Here is a 20924-nt window from a genome sequence, read left to right as displayed (position 1 = left end):
CATTGCCCAAGAGGCTGTGTTTAGGTTTGTTTTTGTTTTAAAGATCTTCCCTCCCTACATTACCTCAGCAATTCAGAGGTTTCAAGCTGCACCCAAGGAATCTCATGTTTCCAGCCTAGGCACTTACACATCTGCATCCGGCCAGCCAAAACTCTCTTCAAACTCCTGCTATTAATTAGTTCTTGAGCTTCAGGTCACATTTTGCACACCTCATTAGTGCCTGCAAAACTCTTCTGCTTTTGAGTAGCTGGTACTTGTACTGGTATAAACAGAGAAGCAGCAGTTCTCATCTGTTTTGTATGGGGCAGCCCCAAGTGCCAGTTAAAGCTTCCTGGCTACAGCTATTCTGGAACATAACTAAGCAAAAATTCCTCTGTGCTTTGTATCTCAGATCACACATCTTGCATAGACATCAACGAAATTAAATTGGAAAAATGGCACTAATAAATGTGTGAGCAGTGAGATAAACCGAGGTGTGCTGCTGAATCTCACACCCTTCTGCATCAAAAGCAGCCATGCAGTCCATAGTTGTCTTTGCTGAAGGGAAGTGCTGCTTTCTCAGACTGTTCTTCACTCTGCCTGTTAAGTCATTAATTGATGCTTAAAAAAATGTAGATTTCTTTGGTTGTATCATCTACACAGAATGAATCAGGATTAATTTTAGTAGTTTCTTGGTACTTAAAGTCATTTGGGACTGCTGGAAAACATCACGTTGAGCCCACAGCTTTAACCACACAAATCTGCAGGCATCACTCTCCCGTTTTGATTGTTGCCTCTGTCCCTGTTGCTATAGAAACAGATCACACTGCCAAAAATGGAAGGATGATAATCATCTGGAAAAAAGACAAAGCTGGGAACACAGCTAATGATTATTTTGAAAGCACTTTCTTGCATTTTGATATTATTCCCTTTTAGTAGGAGAGACAGCCAGAAGCAATCAATGAAGTGGAAGCAGTGCTTTACATTCCAGGAGAAACCTCGAACAGCATTTTCTTTCAATTATCCTTTTAAGTTTTTTAATATGTATATGGGCAAAACAAACTACATTGCAACAAACAGTTTCTGATCACTGGGAGTGGTGACTGAAGACTGCTGAAGTGTCACGGCTTGGTGCCTTTATCTCTGAATTGCATTCAGAGTTTCTGCTCCTTTTGCGTATAGTCGTGTTCGGCAGAGCATTTTGGGGTTTTGCTTTTCACTTCCGACAGGACCGGCGGTAACAGGGAAGATCCCGGTGGGCGCCCAGCCCGCAGCCCGTCCCGTCACTTATCGACGATCTGGCGCCGGGCAACGGCCGGAGGCGGAGCAAAACACAAACGGAGAAGGCCGTCGTTACATTCCCAGTGTTCCCCGTGCCCTGCCAAAGCCGCGGGAGCCGGCCCAGGCTATGGAGCAGGGCGGCGGCGGGCCCGGGCCCAGCGGCGGGAGCTCGGCCCCAGCGCGGGCCGCGGCCGCGCTCCCTGGCGGCCGTCGCCGGGAGAGCCGGGCCGGCACCGCCCGGGAGGCGCGGCCCGAGCCGCCCTCGGGCGCGGGGCTGCCGGGGGAGCTGGCCCGGTGCTGCTGGATGGCGCTGCGCTGCGAGCCGCTGCCGCCGGAGCCTTCCGCAGGTACCGCTCCCACCCCGCCCGGCCCGGCCGGCAGCTCCCGCTTTACTCCGGTGGAGGTTTGAGCTATTCCACGGTGGATTTAGCGCACACAAGGGCTAGGCTGTATCACTGAGCGTTTCTTTCGGGCTGTCTTCACTCAACTTTTCTGTTTTATAACTGAGCCTTCTCTTTTATCTTAGTCTTTTGAAGAGTTTAATAAAAAGGGTGCCCAGTCACCTTCAGACCTTTACGCAGGTTCCATCCCTATGGTACAAACCCGAACGTGTGTCTGTTTTTAAGCAGAGAACCTCTCCCCTGGTACCCTGCTTGCAAAAGCGAAGGAGCCGCTTGTGAGGAGTGATGGAGAACCTCCAGCACCTTTTCTGGTTGGACAAGAGTACTATGAACAGGTTGTGCTTTCCCTCTTTTAAGCAAATATTATAAAGCAGACAATTTTCAACACCTTTATCAGCAAAAAAAAGAGACGCCTTAAAAAACTTTCAAGAGGTGTCCTAGTGCCTGTTTTTGATCCCATTAAAATCACCAGGTGTTCCCCCTAAGTAAGCTTTTCCTACACTTTCCTCAAGCATTTAGTGAGGTCTTCCAATTCCCCCACAAGGTCTCCTAAGGACCAGATAAGTAAGCAGCAGCCTGTCCTTACAGCTAACCTCCAGGCCAGGCTGGGTTTTTGGGCAGCTGACTGCCCAAATACAACACACTTTGTTTTCAGTTAAAGTGAGAGTGAGCCATGACCAAGACACAGCTTTTGATCTTTCTTCCCCACCTAGGAACTGGAACTTGTTAAAATGTATAATCTTCAAGATCTCTGTCCTTGCCCACTTCAGCTAAAATTGGTCATCCAAGTCTTTGAAAGTAAATGCTCAGGGAACAGAGTAAGACTGGCTGGCAGGTGATCTTAAACCTCAGCTTCCTGTGAAAATTACAACTAAGTTCAGGAAGATAGAAAAGAATGTAGTACAAACACTGAGTCAGGTGTTTTCCAATGTGACATGCATGGATTCAGTACTGTTTACAGTGCAGCTGTGGTACTGTGTAAATCAATCTCATGGCTTGCAGCAGGAACAGAATTAGCTCACTCAGTCTTTCTGCTTTCTGGGCCCTGTCCTTAATGTTTTCTTTAATTAATTACCTGAGACTAACTCCATGGAGCTGAATGAACAGACTCCTGGCTGTTTCTTGACAAGCTGGCTTGGGTGTCCATGATAGATATTGCTGTACATCCCTAAATTTATTCTTTGAGGACATTTTAATTTTCAGATTTTTTAATGTATGTCTGTAGTGCCTAAAACTGCACATGCTCATAGCACTATACTTTTAGATACTAGAAAAAACCCACTTCCTAATCACAGCCCTTTGTTTCCTTCATACAGCACTAAATTCTCAGGAAAGGTGAGATTAAATGTGCCTCCTGTACTTTTTTTCTGATATTCATGACAGCTAGTTGTAAAAAGAAACTGGGTGGTTTTTTTCCCAGAGTTCTTTAAAAATACAAAGCCCCCACAGTCATAATGGATAAGCTCCCAAGACCATTAGAAGTTTAAGATACCAGTATTAATAGGGGCAATTGGTAGTTGTGAGGACATTTGACTGACTGTTGAAGTGTTGCTCGGTTCTCAGCTATTGCAGTCTGACTTTTTTTTTTAACACACATAACATTTGAAGTAAAAATATAGAGAAGAACATTTTAATTTCAGTGTTGTTTTTACTTAGTGTTTATGTGTAAAAATATTTCCGTTAGGACACCAGGCTCAGTCAGCTGTTGTATTACAGTTGTTTAACTGTATTTTTAAATATGGTTTCTTCTCACAGAGTAGAAGCAAGTACTCTCTGAGATCCATTCTTAGGAGTGAAAGTATCTCTATTGTTGCAGGTCTTAACTCTGTAAGAAACGTGTGGCAGACATCTGGGTCCATTAAAGTCTTGAGATGTCTAGTCTTTGTGAAACCAACCCTTAGCAGATGTAAAAGCGGACTGTTTACCCCTTGAGATGTTAGAACACTTGACCTAAGTTAAAGGATGTCAGATACATGGGGCAGGGACTCTGAATTAGACTTGATCTCCTCAAGCTAAAAAGATGGCAGTTTGTGGGTGGGGACAAGTTTGTCAGAATAGTTTTTGGTTACCTAGTTTTCTTGTGGTTATTAACTTACTTTGTCTCTGTTTTCTGCCAGTGCTGTGGTTGCAGTTTTTTGTTCTTTGTTCACGAGAGAAATACTCCAAGTGGAAAAATTGTAAGGGTGTATATATTATAGAGTTATTGTTTTGTTTTCCCTTTCCCAGGGGTTGTATAAAGAAGCATTAGAGCAATTTGAAAAAATCAAGGATACAGATTTTCAAGCAATGTATCAGCTTGGTGTAATGTATTATGATGGACTTGGCACTAAAAAAGACCCTGTGAGTAATTTAGCTGCACAATTTTTATTTTTCTTCCAATATTAGCTGATAATTACTAGGAGCTTCTTTGGAAGCATGATTATTTACTTTTTTAAACAGCCTTTTCATTTAGAGTTAGTTTCATAAAGTGCAGATGTTTACAGAGCATCATTGAAGAGCAAGGGCTCTGGGTTGAGGAGGTTCTCAAAAATGGCTATAATAAAATAGGAATTAAAAAATACAGTAATTTCTGTTTAATTAGCTTTCAAGGGCTTGGTTGGCCTTCGTGTGGAAGCTATGTTTAAAAATTGCTTTAAATTTTTTGCTTTTTAATAAGCAATTTTTGTAGATGAAAATAAAGTGTATAAAGGAAATCAACAATGGAAATCAAACAATGATATTTCAAAGCATAAAGTCTCTGGCGCAAAGATTTTTTAAAGGTACTTTCTAAAGGTACTTTCTATTCTTTTGGCACAGATGCCTGAGATGATTATGCTTCTGCCAATGATTGACAGTAATATTTTTAAATTAGACACATGAAAAATTACATTTACAAGATTTTGAAGAATTCAAACTGAAGAATTCTATTTTTTAGAAAAAGAAGATAAAGGAATGACTTGCTACAATAAAGAGAGTTAGTTTGTTGGTGAAGATGATCTTAAAAAGTGGCATGAGGAAAGGATACAAATATTAGGAATAAAAGGGTAGATTTTAAGACATAAGACCAAAAAAAAAGAACCAAAGAGTATATTAACAAATGGGACTCCTGTCTAGTGCTTACAGCATTGTCAGCAGAACTGAAAACATTCTGATTGGGGTTTAGAGGTGGTTTATTTTTTCTGCATGCCTGCCTAATGACCACATTTGCTTACTTGCAAATAAACATTTCAACAAACTTTCTTTCTTGCGCATTACAATATGAAAGCAAAACCTTTTATAAAGCACCACTTCTAGTGTATTTAAGCGTGGTGTCCATGCTAAATCCTAACTGTAAATCTTATTCCTAAAGTACTTCTGAGGCCCAGTTGCTCAGATGCAATGTTCTCCATCTGCTTATTTAACATTATCAGTTTTTGTTCTTTATGAATCTAAGGTATTTTAAATGCAGGGACTTGAAAGTGTACTATGTATCACCTTGCCTTCTTGTTAAGGTTGTTTTATGATTTCAGATACCTTATGCAATATTAAAAAGTTCTCAGAATTCTGAAACTGAAAATGTTACAAGTGTAGGATGTGACATTCATTTACATAAACACAGTAATATTTTCTGGAAAAATTTTTGTCAGTGGAGTAATTTATTATCAGATGAACATTTACAAGGAAATGTTTCACACTAAAAATATGCTGGGATCAAAAATTTAGGGGCTCTCTAGTAACCAAAGATCAGTTCTGCTTTGGTATGGCACTGTTTGCCAAGCTGTCCTTTCTGTCTTGCAGAAGTTAGTACATTCTCAGGTTATATATTTCATCCTCTTCACAGTCTGAACATAACTACTTAAATGGCTCAATTTTAGGAAAGGGGAGTGGAATACATGAATAAAATACTCAACTCTGATTCCCCAGAAGCAAAACACTTGAAGTTTGCAGCAGCCTACAATCTTGGCAGGGCTTATTATGAAGGATGTGGTGTTAAACATTCAACTGAAGAGGCTGAAAGGTAAGGGCAGTCTGTGATTTTCCTGAAAAAGTGTTAAGATTGTGTGTTTCTTAAACTTTGTTGTCCCCATTTTCTAAGGTTGTGGCTTACTGCTGCAGACGATGGAAATCCAAATGCATGTATAAAGGCCCAGAGTACTTTAGGAATGCTTTATTCTTTGCCAATTGTAGAAGATCTGGAGAAGGTAATGCCCATTTGTACCTTTTGAAATAAAAATTAGTTATGAATAATTTTATTTCAGAGAAATAGTACAGTGGTGTATTTGACTCTGAAAATTGTATTTTGAGTAGTTAGACATTATCATCCATTTAAGCCTGGATGAACAGATGGTCAGAATTCCTCATTTTGACTCACTTGACACTGCTAGCTAAGATTTTTTTTTTTTTTTTTTTTTTTTTTTTTTTTTTTTTTTTTTTTTAGTGAGAGTATCAGAAAGAATGATAGAATGGATTAAAGTTTTGTCAGCTTTGGTAACCTTCATAATTCAAGCAGGTAACGCTGATTGACAGCTCTGACAGTAAATTAAGCAGGTTTAAAAGCCTTAGAAGAAGAATTCTTTCTTTTATGTTTAAGCACTTCTTACAGGATGGTTGGTGTAAAAGCTTTTATGGAAACAGTATATAAGAAAATTAACTAAGCAGATATATACTCCAACTTTGTGCCTCTTGTTTAGGCCTTTTTCTGGCATTCAAAAGCATGTGACAATGGAAATCTGGAATCACAGGGAGCACTTGGCATTATGCATCTCTATGGACAAGGTACATGTCAAAACACTGAAGCTGCTTTGGAGTGTTTAAGAAAAGCAGCAGAACTTGGAAACATCTATGCTCAAGGCCATCTTGTGGAATATTACTACACTAGAAAATTTTACTCAAAAGCTGCTGCAGTAGCCGCAAGGTAATTTTTGTTTTATTTTTCGTTAGGGTTCTTCATGCAAGACCACATAAAACAGATTTCAATGATTAATGTCTTGTCTTTTGAACTCAAGAAATGTTTGAGATAATGAATTGCAAAACATCTTTTACAGAATAGCCAGTGACAAAATTAATACTAATAAGGTTCTCAATTACTCAGTATGATGGAACTTTTCCTTCTAATCCTATGAAGCAAAACAGCCTTGAACTAGAATCCAAAGCAGATGCCTACATGCAATCCTGCCTTCCTTGTCCACTATCCCCTCTAGGCTCCTGCCTTCACCATTCCCTTTAACCCCTACAGTCATGATGTCAAAGAACCCCCAGGTTGGAAGGGATCTCAGTGATCATCTGGTGTGACCTTTCTTGGCAAAAGCACAGTCTAGACACAATGGCCCAGCACCCTGTCCAGCTGAATCTTAAAAGTGTACAAGGCCAGTGAATCCACCACTTCTCTTTACCTGATTTTCCATCTTTGGTATGCTTCTCCCTTGATTTTGAGCAGGCTCAGAAACTTGGAGTTAAACCAAGGGGGTCTCTTGCTCCACCTACTTTCCTTACCTTTAAAGGGAATAAACAAACAGTTAATTGTGTTTCCAGGAGAACATTAATGAAAAATTCCCAGCACTCACCAGTTCCTTTATTCTCCATGGAAGCTTCCTATAGAGACCCTCCCAACTCTGCTGTGAGCTTACTGTTCTGAAATCTAAAACCTTTGTGTTAGTACTAAACCTCAGAGTGCTCAGTGGGATTCCAGACCCTCAATACTGTGATCACTACACCCAAGGCTATCACTCACTGAGGTCCTACAAAGTAGATTTTCTTTATTTGAGAGTAGCAAGTCAAGCAGTTCCTCATTCCTGATCGGCACATCTGACATTTGGTTGAGGCAGCAGTACTCCACTGCTCCATTCCACGAACTTCATGGATGTCCTGGGAGTTGCTGTATTCTTCTTGCATCTAATGCCAGGGTAGTTCAAGTCACCCATAAGATCCAGATTCTGTTACCCAAAGCTTACTTAAGTGACCCAAGTATTGTCTCGTTGGATTTACTGTCTTGTTTCAGAGATCAATACCAGATGCCCAGTGTAAGATTGCTCATGAGATGATCCCTCTGATCCTAGCCTAGAGGCATTCAGTAAAGCTTCCAGAATTGCCACAGTTAACTTGTCCACATTTGGGGCTCTTCTTAGCTCAGAGCCTGACTCCTCCTCTTTTTCTGTCTTTACAAAACAGCCAATCCATCCATCACGATCCTCCTGTCACGTGAGTTGTTCCACCATGTTTCAGTTATTCCTATGATTGAGTGACTTTGAGTGGGTGCAGAGCTCCAGAGCTCTGTTTGGTCCCCAGGCTGTGTGCACTGTACACACACTCTTGGTCCTCATCCTGGGAAGCAGCTAAGGAGCAAGAGTTGCTGCTCTGGTTGGCCTGGCTTATTCCCCAGTTGTTGCAAAATGGCACAAGTGCAACCACTCCAGGTCCACTTCTGTATCTTAAACTAGTCAAGTAGGACAAGAGCACTGCTGGCACAATGTTCTATAGCTGACAAACAGCACATTTCTGTGACAAACCTCCAGAGTTTACCAGTGTACTGCTAAAAGTTCAATCTGTCAATCAGATTATTGATTTGCTGGAAATAAGATGCAGATAGATTAACTGCTTGCACAAATGGCACATGACAATATTCGTGCTTTTCGGGGTATGTCTACATTGCTGTTGCTGCAAAGCAGTAAACATGTCACAATTTACCATCTTACAGAAGCTGCACTTGATGCACTATATGCCACTGCATAGCAGAAGCTCTGATAATTCAGTTCAGCTATGGATGCTATTTTCTCTACTCCATGCTGAGGAGGGGTAGAGCAAACTGTTTCTCTCTGAGCTACTGCTTTTCTTTCTTTTGCACTGTCAGCAGAGTGATAGCTGTTCAGTCTGGTCTAGCCTATCTCACCTGGAATGATTCCTCTCCAGTCAATGCTGCATAGTGGATTGTCCAGACAAAGAGTTCATTTCATCAGCTGCAATTGTGATTGCAGAAAACAGCCATGAAATACCACAGTAATATCAGAGGTGACCATTTCTTGAAATAAAATACCGCAACCATACTTGAGACAGTTCCACTTAATTAGAACTGACGTAAGCGTTGAGGCAAAAATCTCAGCAGTTCAGCCAGTAGTATCAAGCACCAATACCTTTTCTGCTAAATTTTTTCCTTCTATGTTCATAGCAACTACATTTGTTACATTATATACAAGCATAAAACACTTTGTGACTATGTACAGTATAAGCTTGCCTAATATTTGGAGTCTACATTACCTACTGATATCCCACACAGTTGTACTTACCAATTATACTTACCAATGTTCTTGAAGTCAGCTGTGCTGAAATAGAATTTTTGCCTGATTTGACTGGATATCATTATTTGCATCAGCATTCTGTAGATTATCTTTTGAAAAGGGAAAAATGTTATGTATCAGGAATAACAAGAGGTAATATGTTACTGTTGTTTTATTTGAATGTTCTTGCTAAATAAGAACAGTTGTGGTACTGTATTTGTTAATGGGACCAAATTAGGTGGAAGAACATCATTCTCAATACATCCAAGTGATCTAGCAAGTACTGAAGTGCAGGCAGTTGTTGAGAACAATCTTTCATAAACACTGATTTATAGGAAGTACCTATAAATTGAAATTACTTCCACTTTTCCTTCTTCTGTCAAGAAGACAGTCTATGTCTGTGACTTTGACACAGCTAAAATTACATGTAAAGAAGCATATAATTACTGTCTGGTACCTGGAAAGGATATGGGGTTTGGGAGTGTTTGTTTCAAGACAACAGAAAAAAATCAATTCCTCTTTAGCATTTTCTAATATTAAAGTGATTATACTTGATAATTCTAGCTTGATAATTAAAACAACATTCACTCTGTCCCTCTGATTCTCAAAATGGTTTTTAGTAAAAACATGCTGAAAGAAAATAATTGAGCTGAGACATCAGTAAGTGGTTTTCCTAAGAGTTTTATAACCAGGGGCTCTCAATATGCCCAAAATTTTCTGATTACTATGATTTGCCAATATCTTTGTAAGAACTGGAAATTTTTGAATCATAGAATCACAGAATGGTTTGAGTTCATTCTTTAAAGATGATGGTTCCAGTCCCTGTGCTGTGGGCAGGGACATTTTCCACTACATGAGATTGCTCCTGTAGTGAAATAAGAGCTACATGAAATACTACATGAAATAAGAGCTTTGCTTTCTTTCCACATATAATTTCCACAAAATAATTTTAATGGGAACAATTAGCACAAAATACGTTGCCTTTTATAACTAGTATAACTATAGTGAAAAGTTGTATACTTGTCTGCTGTTTAATATCACAATATATAAATAAGACTAACTTAAAATCAAATACAAAATAGAAGATGCCAAATACATGTAAATTTCAGCTTATTTTGGATAACAATGTAAACAGAAAAGAGGCATTGTGAAAGTCATATATGGTCAACATTCATTATTGCTTGAATTAACATTATCTAATGTAATGTAATGCTCTAAATTTCACAACAGGGTTATGGAAAATGATGACATCAACATGCTAGCCAAGATAACTGATTGTCATCCAACATATGTAGCCCAGGGGGCTGCTATGGCTGCTTTCTACTTGGCTAGATGCCTCCAGCTTGGCCAAGGCATAAAGAAAAACCAGCATGCTGCTGAGCAGTATTATTCCAAAGTAAGTTGAGAAAGTCTTACAGACTAGTTTATGTCTCCTGAAATGGAGCCATACCTTGAATCTGAGTCTAGTCTAAACTTGCTATTTCATTAAGGACTCTAACACTATGCTAAAAAAAATATTTGCAAGAAAATGTAGAGTGATGGAAGTATACTGAAAACTACTAAAAACAGCCTTGAAGGGAATATTATCTGCCCACTTGCTTAAGCAAGCAGTTTAACCAAAAACAACAAACCTGTGGTAATCACCACAGGAAAGAGCTTGGTAACTTGCAAGACAAACTAGCTAAACAATTTGAATAATTTTATACCGAATTAATTTGCTTTCTGTCATTCTCTCACAACTGAAAAAAATCAAAACTTCCATATCCTTTAGATTCTGTAACAATTATAACCTTTATTAACAATACTTAAACTGGCCATAACTGGTTCTTATGCTTATTTTTATATTTACATTTTCCATGATAGCTCAGGATCTACTGTTTCCCTGTCCAATATACACAGGGGGAAAAAATAAGTTACATTTTTTTCAAATTTCTACATTTGGAGTAAGATTGATGAGAAATAAGCTTGAGGAAAAAAAACTAATAATGGCCTCTAGAAGATTAATCTGTTGAGTAATATCAGTGATGCGTAAAGGCATCAAGGCAAGGTAATTATACCAGCTGAAGGGAATGTAGCAAGTTGGAATCTGTGCTTCACAGACTGTATGGTTTCTGTGCATGAAGTGACCATTTGTTTCTGCAGGTAGAATACTTTGGTGTCCATCTTGGTGCAATCTAAATGAATGGAGTTATGTAAATGATAAATTATCAAATAATTTTTATGGCTTTTTACTCAGGGAAGTCAAGAAGGGTTAGCAGAGCAGGTGATCTGAATACAATAATTTTAAATTTTTTTTCTCCCACTGTGAAAAGTGTTATATAGGATAGGATGAGGAGGAGATCAACAAAGGAACATAAGCTGAGCTATTATGACCACTGTAGTCATTATTCCTAGTTCAGGCATTGAAGAGGTCCATCAGGATTAAATTGCTGCATGGCTTTGTAGGGGTGTAGTCCTTCCCACTGTCTTCTAAGGTGTAGTAAAACTGCCACAACTGAAAGAAGACTACAACTTTCACTCATTATTCACTTGCTGTACACCTGAGACTGATCTAGGAATGTCACTAATGTCTTGCTATAAAGAGATAGTTCCTATGACTGATATCATGTGTTTCTAAATCAACAGCAAAAGAGAAGCAACATAAAATAAACAAGGAAGCTCCCTGAAACAGTAACTTCAGAAGAGTTGTGGGGGTGTTCAGGTTTTTGTTTTTTTTTTTAAAAAGTCTGGAAAATTCTCAAGTTAACTGTACAATGACAGTTACTTAAAGTCATGTTTGTTTTAAATGACTGCTCAGCTCTGGTTTGGCCTACCATTCTTACACCAAGTCAGTTTTGTAAGAGATGAGAAAGAGAATATAGGCATCCCTAAGAGTCCTGAAATAGATGATAGATGTGAGTGAAACTCATCCAGTCTTTAAGGAGATTTATTTTTCCAACTGTGGTGCTGCACATGCCATGCCAACACACAGAATTAAAAAAATAAACCCAAGACTAACACTATAGTCCAGTATGCTAATTTAAATACTATTTTTTTTATCATGTGGCATCAGAAAAAGGACTCAAATCCAAATATGTTAACTCTTCTATACTTTAGCAAGTTGACTCAGTTTTATCGGTACTTAAAGACTTTCTAATGTCATATTGATAACATACAGTTTTATTGTAGCTATAAACCAGAACTCTGATATTTTTTGTTTTTAAAGGCATGCCATCTGGATCCTGCTGTTTCTTCTCACCTTCAACTGGCAGCTAATCTTGGGAGAATTTAGTGTTTCTTCTAACTGTGACTGGTGTATAAATATATTCCCTACAATAAACCATCATTAATCTCCAGCAATTACAGACTGTTCATCACTTAAAGCTTGCTTTTCAACTTTGTATAAATTAAGATTTAAAGCAATTCACTGGTTTATTTTATCTAAAATAAAGAGAAGGTCAAAAGCTCACACTCTCTTTAACTCAGATGAAGCCAAGACAGATTTTTTAAAAATCATATTGAAGACTTAATGGTTTATTAAGGACATTTCACTGGGACAGATGTATTTTCTTCATGTCATATTGCTACATAGCACATGAATCATATCAAACCAAATAAAGATGGTTGTTTCCTTTCTGCATATATAATATTTAAATTTTAATATTCTGAAAAGCTTGAACCCAAACTTGTCTTATTTTCACATACAGCCCACTCACAGGCCATGACCATTTTTAAAGCTTGTTAGTGGTGCTTTTATTTTCTTCCACATACTTTCTAAAGCATCTAGATTTACTTAAGAGTAAATTAAAGGAGTAAATTAAAAGAGATACATTTTACTTTTGGATTGCAGAGACCCAAAGTTGGAAACTGACCAGCAGAACACCAAGCTTTACAATTCAAACCATACCAGCTTCTAAAACTAATAAATATTACTCAAGAACTGTGGGGGGAAAGCCCCAGGCATTAGTATGGAAATACTCAATACACATTCTCAGGACAAGACCTGTTTTCCTCAATCCTTCATATTGCATTCACACTGCCTCTGTATTAGAAATAGTTGGAAATCTTCTGGCTAGAAGTATGTATGTCTGAGCAATGTCAAGCCAGATCTTTTATCAAAAGATGCTTTGATTAACCACTAGAAAAACTTACTGATTGGTATGATAAGCTTGCACATTTCTAAATGCCTGTTTACTCAGGAAGCTTTGTAAGTGCAGAATTTGCCTTGCTTCTTAGGACTGTGCCATGACTTGAAAACTTTCCTGAAACTGTTGGAACAGAAAGCTAGATGTTACTAAAAATGTTGATTTAAATAGACCATACAGACTGTATGTACTTTACAATACAGCCAATCATAACTGCAAGTAGTTCTAAGAGCACAACTGTACCAAGTTGAGAAGACAGTAATGAGTGTCAGCTAGGGATTTTTGATGATGTTTAATTATTCAGATGTGCATTAACATCATATTTACATGTTTTTACATAAATTAAAAAAAAAAAAAAAAAACAACCACTGAAGACAGTTTTCTTTCCTTGTATAAAATAAGAGAAAGATTTGAAGGTTATTTGAAATTGGGGCATTTGAATAAAACAGCCCTGAATAATATCAGGGAAGTTATCAGAATGGTTTAATTAAATGTCTACTTGATCATTCATAGAAGCAATTCATAAGCACTAATCTCTGAACTAACATTTAGCACAGGCATTCTGTTAGGACATACCAGTTACAATACATAATTTTGACACAGACTTCAAAGCAATGTAGATATTTCTTATGAAACTAGTGCTGTCAAACTCATTGATCCATTGTCAGTACAGCCTCATTATGAAGTGCTGCAATCCAGTTGTGATATTTATTGCTTACAAATGCTTCAAACTACAGGAAATCTTTGGTAAAACCAAAATTGATAAAATTTTCACAATAGCTTTACATGTAGTATTGCACAACAAGGCTTTTTCAATACACAAGAAAAAAAAAAGGAATGCTCAGATCCTCAGTGAGGAGATTAGAACTGTACAACATTCATTATTTTACCACTATAAGCAAAATTTCTTTCCATAAATGTTTAAAATATCTTCTGGTTTCTTTCAGCATATATGAACATTTATTTTTCAATCTATATTTGAAACAGAGGAGTAGTCAAATAGAACAATTTAAATAAAAATTGGCAGCTATACAGCAATTTTTTTTGCCTACCCTACGACAGCATCAGATCTTTTCAAGTCTGTTTACTTCACAAAAAACTCAAGAGGAAAGAAAAATGCTAAAAATAATCATAGTCCTCGGCCCTCTATGGAAAAGAGGAAAATAAGTTTCATGTCTATTCTTGAACATAGACATTTCTCTAGTGGTCCAATTGTGCAGATTCAAACCTAAGTGGCATTAAGCTGCTCTAAATGAGCTCTCAGCTCAGGACACAGTTCAGTTAGCAGCAGTTCCAGCAAAACCTGGAAAACAGAAAAGAGTTAAGATGATGCAGGTACCAACCAAATGAGAATTTCTTCTTCCCTTCTGTCATTTTTAGACAATCAAAGTAACAGAAGCACATAGGTCTGATGACATTCATCATTTGTGCAACTACTTTTCTTTCATCCAGAAGTTAGCACATGCCCTACAGATAACATGGGAGATGTCTTAAGGCTGAAAGGAGGCAAGATTTCCCACCCACTATAAACTGGTGCTGTTCTGTCAAAGGCTCCATAGAAGCAAGCAAGCACCAGGGCATGCACCTTCTCTCCACTGCTGGGGCAGAACTGTGTGACAGGCTGCTGTCTGGAATGTGCCAGAAGAGACTGACTGACTGTGAGAGTGTTATACTTAGGACATGACAGCCCTCCAAGTGTTCACTCCTCAGCTGTTGGAACTAGTTGGAATATGCAGCTGGATCTAACTATGAGCCTGTCCTAGAGCTCTCCTTCTCTAGAATTCTCCAAGGTATGTTTATTTTTCTAAGCTGTATGAAGAATTAGTTTGTACCTTATGAAGTCAGCACATTGATGTGATAGAGGATCTCTTTCAGACAAAAACAATGCTGCCATTAAACAGTTTGTTATTCAAACTTAGTCAAGTGATCAAACCTAGAGCATCTGACTTATTTTAATAGTAAATGAATCTCTGCAAAAACACACCCCCTAGGCTTTAATACTGAGTGAGTAGAGCTTGGTAACTAACAGGATGATGAAGTTAAAAAGCTACTTTTCTGGTTACTCACATAAAGTAGATGCTTATTAGCCTTCCTCTCTTGCAATGCATTGAACACTTTCACTACACCATGACGGGCATTTTGTTGACCGACAAGATTCTGCAGAGTATCTGCAACAAACATTACTTCAGTTTATATTGTTTCACTCATGCTAGGCAAAACCTCCACCCAGAATCACAGAATCATCATTGTACTACCCAAAATCACAATCATCATGGCTGGAGGAGACATTCAAGATCATCTAGATAAACCATAAAGTCCCATGAAGGAGGGGAAGCAAAGCCACTGCACCTCATTGGCCCTTGGCTACAAGATACACACAGTCCCTACTCACCAATCTTTTAAAAACACAGCTTGAAAAGATATCCTTATTCTCAAGTTACCCTATAGATAATAGTGTGTGCATCTCAGAACATTTTAAGTGTTCTAACATGATACATCAAATGCCTTTTCAGTAGTTCACCTCACTAAGTCTCATCTCACACATCATAAAACCATTCACTTAAATACACCTTCAGCCACAAAGACAATTTCTACAACATTTAAAACAAATTTAGCACTTGAATTGCCTCTCTGTCTTCACAGATGATACTTCCCACAAGAAGGCAGTTAAGAGAATTCTAAGTCAATTATCTACTTTTTGGATTAAATTAGAGACTAAATAGTGATTCAGTGCTCCATCATTAATCTAAGGTGCATTCAGCTGTGTCCTGACATATGGCTCCAAGCTTAGAAACAAACAGAAAATCAAACAATACAACAAGCCAACCATGGAAGGCTGTTTAGGTTAAGTAGGTGAGTATATAACACAGGCAGTAAATGGAGGGTTGTTTACACATCAAATGACAAATATTTACATGCATGCATCTACAAGTTAATTAAGCTACCTAATGCATGGGGGTATATGAGGTACCTAAGTGAAGCCATAAAACAGCTCATTCTCTTCACATGGAGCAGAGAAAAGGCATTCAAGCTATGTTTAAGTGCATTTCCAAGTGCTAAAGGTAATGATTTTGATTCTTTTCAGTTAGATGCCTTTGGGTTTACATGATCTCTGAGAAGTCAGGAACACATAACTGGATTTCCTGTCCTGTGAGTGGGACAGAATGGAGCATCTCAGAATGGTGCTCCAGATATATGCTTGCTGAAAAGGCAGCTGCCCAGGCTTGGGAGATAAGGGTAGGCAAAGGAAAGTACTGAAAAAACCACTCCATCTAGGATCTTCTTCTGCCCAGGCTGCAGGTCACACTCACATTCAGTGCCCTGAGACCTCTTATCAGAAATAACACACAACACTGACAGCTGGGTAGATCCCCCTCCCTCTCCAACTTCAAAATTTAAGAGGAAGAAGTAGTTGGGGCAGTGCCATTCTCTTTATTTGGCAAGTAATTTCAAATAGCTGAGCCACATATTTGCTCACAGAAAACCAGCAGGGAGAATTGACTGAGGTTTCTTGATGAATATTATGCACAGAAATGCAGCAATTTGGATTTTGCATCCACCAGTAATAGCTGAATCCATGCCTTTTACCAGACAGGCACTAGAGCCAAAGTCTAAGACCAAAATCATCCTTATTTATGCAAATAGCCATAACTTAGAACTCTACAGGAAAATAATTTGATTAACCAGTTTCCTTACTAGTTACTAAATCTATGATTAAGCAGAATCAAAGTGATCTCACCTGGAATGTTTTCAAGTAGTTTTTGCTGTGCTCTCTGTTTTGTCTCCTGCTTCTGTTCATCACTCTTGGCTCTCGGTGGTGGAGCTAACTTTCCATTTGGCCAAAAAGCATCTCGAAACACCCCAATGTAGTAAACAAGCATTGGTTCACTGAACATCCAGTGTACAGTGTCACGGATTTGCCTGTAAAGAAGTGTAGAAGGGAGCCCATCACAGCTAGTCTTTCATGTTTTATCCAGATTTATTCTTTTTACTCCTCAAAGTAGTGGAAGAGAGATTTTTCAAGTAATCTTGCCAATATACCCAAGTTAATTTCACTGGCATCACAGCAGGTCATATTCAGCTCTGGGTGCTCTAGGATCTAGGTCACTCCAGTTACCTGGCTTAGATCTGGAGAAGGCTGCTTTTCAATGTAATCCACAAACATACATTACAAATTACAAGTACTACACTGAAATATGCATAAAAACTACATTTCCAGGATGGGCACTACAAGACTCCACCAGGAAAAGTCAGGAAAATTATCTAACTAATTGTAGCACACGCCAAACTAGTTGCCTGCAGATAAAACAGGATAAAAACAGACAGTTTTAAAAGAAGCACAGTAAGTTCCTTCACAGATAGCAAAGCACTTTACTGAAGGGATTACAAAGAGACAGCAGCCTTCTCCTATGGCTGCACCACTCACTGCAGCCTTCAGCACCAGGAGTCTAAGGTGGAGAGCAGGCTCCAGTCAGTTCTGCTGCCATACAGCCAAATTCCTTAAAATCAATAAATATAAAGTCAACCTACATGTAAAAAGCTACACAGGAGCTTTGCATGCAAGCTATTGTCACACATTCCCTCCCTCTGTTCTCCTTCAGGCATTTTCCAGTTACCATTTTCAGCAGGGAATGAACAAATGAACCAATCAATTTAAAATTCAGTGAGTGGATACTGTCTGAGATCAGTCCAATTTACTATTACACAATGTATACATAAGAGGCTTTAAAAGCCATGCTGGCATGTGCAGATTTAGTCACTGACTGGATGGAGAACAGCCTGCTATGCTGGTATAATACTTCAAAAATTTCAGACCAGGGATACAGCTTCCACATGAAGGTGTTTACAGACAGGCATGCTCATAGCCTCAGGCCTCACCTGACAATGTAAAGATAATGCATATCTGTGTTTTCTCTAATAAACATAACATAGATGTAAACTGAGCTGTGGAAAACAAATGCAGATTATAATATCCAACAGGATGTCCAGATAATTTTTTAACAGTTCTGCTGTCAGCCTTATTTTCATAGAATGATGATGAAGGTTCAGTTAAAGCAACAGCTACTTACTTGTTGATAGTTCTTCCAAAAGTGACTTGTACTAGTGCAATTAATGTTTTTCTGACCCACTTGAACACTAGAACAATGAAAAATGATAAAAAATAATGACATTAGAGAACCCATAATCACATGCAAAACCTTCCCCCTATCTCCCACCAAACCAAACCCAAACAACCCATCCCTATAGCAAACACATTGTTATAACCCTGAGTCCATTAATTGTACAGAGGTTTGATTTTTCTTGATTATGTTCCTTGTATTGTTTGCTGTTCAGTTTTTAAGTACTGCAGATTATATAAGCATATATATAACGTGCATTTTAGGCTATACTGTAAATTTTTATATGCAAGAATATATCAAGTTAATTGGACAATACAACTACTCAAAACCCTTTTTCTACTACAAAAAAACCCAAATGTCCTCAAACTTCCCACCCTTTTCACACCTATTAGTATAAAGTACACACAGCAGCACCACTAAAATTCTGAAAACATTTTCACTCAAACCAAGAAGTCAGCTTTCCATTACAAATAAAGGAAACAAAATTGCGTGCTTCCAATCTTTCTTTTATACTGTTCACCATCACAATAAAGTCTATATTTGGAAGATACATCTGCCATTTTTGGAAGGTGCTACATTTAGCAATAGTTACCCTGTAAATAATTTTATAGAATATGCACATTCAAATAGAAACAAAAATAGTTTTCTTTATTACCATCATTCAGTTACTTAAAGGAGGGGAATTCAGTATTTAAATATACCACAATTCTAGCATCATTTTCATCATATAAATTGCAGAACTAAAATGTATAGATAATTCATTTTAAATGGATGTTAAAATTTTATTTCTTTGTCACAGACCCGTCCTATAATAAAGCCATCTTTCCTTCCTCAGGAATTCCTGCAATCTAACAAACAACCTATTTACAAAAAGTATACTGTCCTTTTTTCCTTTTTTTTCTATTTTTTTCATGAAAAATTGGAAAATATTAAGTGCAAATGCTCTCCTCTACCAGTTACATTTTTATTGTCATTTTATCTTTTAATTTCACTTTTGACTGAAAGCTCCAAAGTTATGAACTACTTAAGAATAGCTTGGTTCTAAACTGGCTGTATAGATGTTTATTGAAACAGCAAAAAAATCTGAATTAGGAAGTGCCCTACAGAGCCAAGGCATTCCCTTAGCAGTTGAGCAGGTTTACATCTTACTTCCTCGCAGTTCAAAAATCTCTCCAATCAGCATGAAACACGGCTCAGCAAGAGAGTCCTTCTTCCCATCCACCTCCTCTCCGTAGTCTGACAGGTCACTGTCCTCTTCTGTTTCTTCCTAGGAAGAGAAGGACAACATGGGTATGTACTGCAGCTCCCCAACCTTCTTCCAGAATGGATTTAGTTAGTGCCATGCTCTGGGGAAGGAGCACAGCCAGTCCTCTCAAAAAACAGCGTTAGAGCCAAAACTGCTGCTGGCAGGACCTGACAAACAGGAACCTCACTAGGGAGTTTGAAAACTTCACATTGGACTAAAGTGATGAGGACACTGCACTGCTGGAATTGTCATCAGTGCTGTATCTTCTGCTTGAAACCTTGTCTCAGTAAGCACCTCAATGCTGCCCAGATTTTCAGGATCTATTGCCTATATTGTCCCATCAACACCAGCTGGATGAAAGAAAGCAAGTGATGTGGGAGTAGTGTACTGCTAGGAAACAGATGAGAGCTGTAAGCAGGAGATTGCACTCAACAGTGTTTGTGACTGCAAAGCCTCTCTGACACAGCACATAAAAAACACTCAGGATGGGGAGCTAGCCAGCTGGAGCTGTTTGCAATGCAAACAGCTGGGAAGAAAAGGAAAAATCTGGTTATGGCACAGGGAGAAGCAGGTAGCTGGCTCCCCAGGAGAACAGACAGTGCCTTCACAGCTGAAGCCACTCAGTGGGATTAGGCACTAACCAGTTGTCCTTGAAGTAAGCTGGAAACCAATCCCAGCAGTGGAAATGGAACTGGCCACTGCAGAGACAAGCACCATTAATGAAAACTAGTCACAGGCAGGAACACAATATTGTAATACTTAGTGACGAACCTGAGGACACCCAAGCACAGGGCAGCAAAGGGAGAAGAGTTATTCAGATAGACTCCCAGAAGATGACTGGGTTGAACCACTTCAATTCTGGCAGTACCATCTATTCAAGACTGAAGGGCAGACAGCAGGTTGTTTCTCACTGTCATGAAGATTGCTTCAGGATCAGGACAACACCACCTATCATTACTCATGGCAGCCAACACATCCCTTTGCTTTCCTGGATCTTGCCCTGCCTGCCTATGCTTCAAGCAAAGCTAAAGAGAGGCAGACCTGACCTCCACTGAGGATGGTGCAATGCCCCAGTCTCTGGATCAGGAATTGTCAGAATGATGTGCAAATTTTCTTCTTCAGCCTGGTTTTCAGAGATACCAATCATCTCTTCCTTTCATCCTCATCATTCGATCATCTAATACTGGTTTATTTTTCTGCTATTCGGTGAATCTCCAACCATTTAGAAAATGCAACAAAAACTGTAAATTCTTACACTACAGTGCATTTTCAATCCAGTAAATTCATAAATCTAAAAGCCTTTCTTTCTAGACTATATCAACTACATTTTTGCTCTGATTTGGTTTTTGGTCCAGAGAGCTAAGAAATACATTCTAAAACTAACCCTGTCCAAGGAGTTGTATATATAAAGAAATTGCTGCTCTATCTAATGCTGAAAACAACACTCAAAAGGTAATATTATTGCTCTGACATGTATTTGAAAAAATGTGAGATGAGATGTAAAGGCAAAGAGAGCTGAATTAGAGCACTCTCTACTACAAAGT

General features: G+C 38.5%; 2 protein-coding genes across 5 annotated transcripts in view; one reads left to right on the top strand and one right to left on the bottom strand.

Annotated features, from left to right (window-relative positions):
- Positions 1-1166: 1166 nt before the first annotated feature.
- LRP2BP (LRP2 binding protein) lies at positions 1167-13379 on the top strand. 4 transcript variants are annotated; one of them, XM_056489846.1, is made up of 8 exons: positions 1167-1663; positions 1890-1996; positions 3888-4001; positions 5495-5637; positions 5716-5821; positions 6311-6534; positions 10121-10286; positions 12096-13379. In XM_056489846.1, exons 3-8 carry the CDS (start codon positions 3948-3950, stop codon positions 12159-12161), a joined length of 759 nt encoding a protein of 252 aa, XP_056345821.1. In that variant the 5' UTR covers positions 1167-1663; positions 1890-1996; positions 3888-3947; the 3' UTR covers positions 12162-13379. The 4 variants fall into 4 exon arrangements, with proteins under 4 accessions (XP_056345821.1, XP_056345819.1, XP_056345818.1 ...); XM_056489844.1 differs by having other exon boundaries at positions 1306-1607; XM_056489843.1 differs by having other exon boundaries at positions 1306-1607; positions 1887-1996.
- Positions 11988-20924, bottom strand: part of SNX25 (sorting nexin 25) — an 81334-nt gene continuing 72397 nt past the window's right edge. Inside the window, exons 15-19 of the mRNA XM_056489842.1 lie at positions 19284-19401; positions 18084-18150; positions 16754-16935; positions 15082-15182; positions 11988-14317 (exon numbers count right to left, since the gene is read on the bottom strand). Of these exons, the coding sequence (XP_056345817.1) occupies positions 14243-14317; positions 15082-15182; positions 16754-16935; positions 18084-18150; positions 19284-19401 (543 nt within the window). The 3' untranslated portion in view covers positions 11988-14242. The remainder of the gene's footprint in view (positions 14318-15081; positions 15183-16753; positions 16936-18083; positions 18151-19283; positions 19402-20924) is intronic.

Source organism: Oenanthe melanoleuca, chromosome 4 (genome assembly GCF_029582105.1).
Source record: "Oenanthe melanoleuca isolate GR-GAL-2019-014 chromosome 4, OMel1.0, whole genome shotgun sequence".
NCBI classification, from domain to species: Eukaryota; Metazoa; Chordata; class Aves; order Passeriformes; family Muscicapidae; genus Oenanthe; species Oenanthe melanoleuca.
This window is presented reverse-complemented; position numbering and strand designations above follow the sequence as displayed.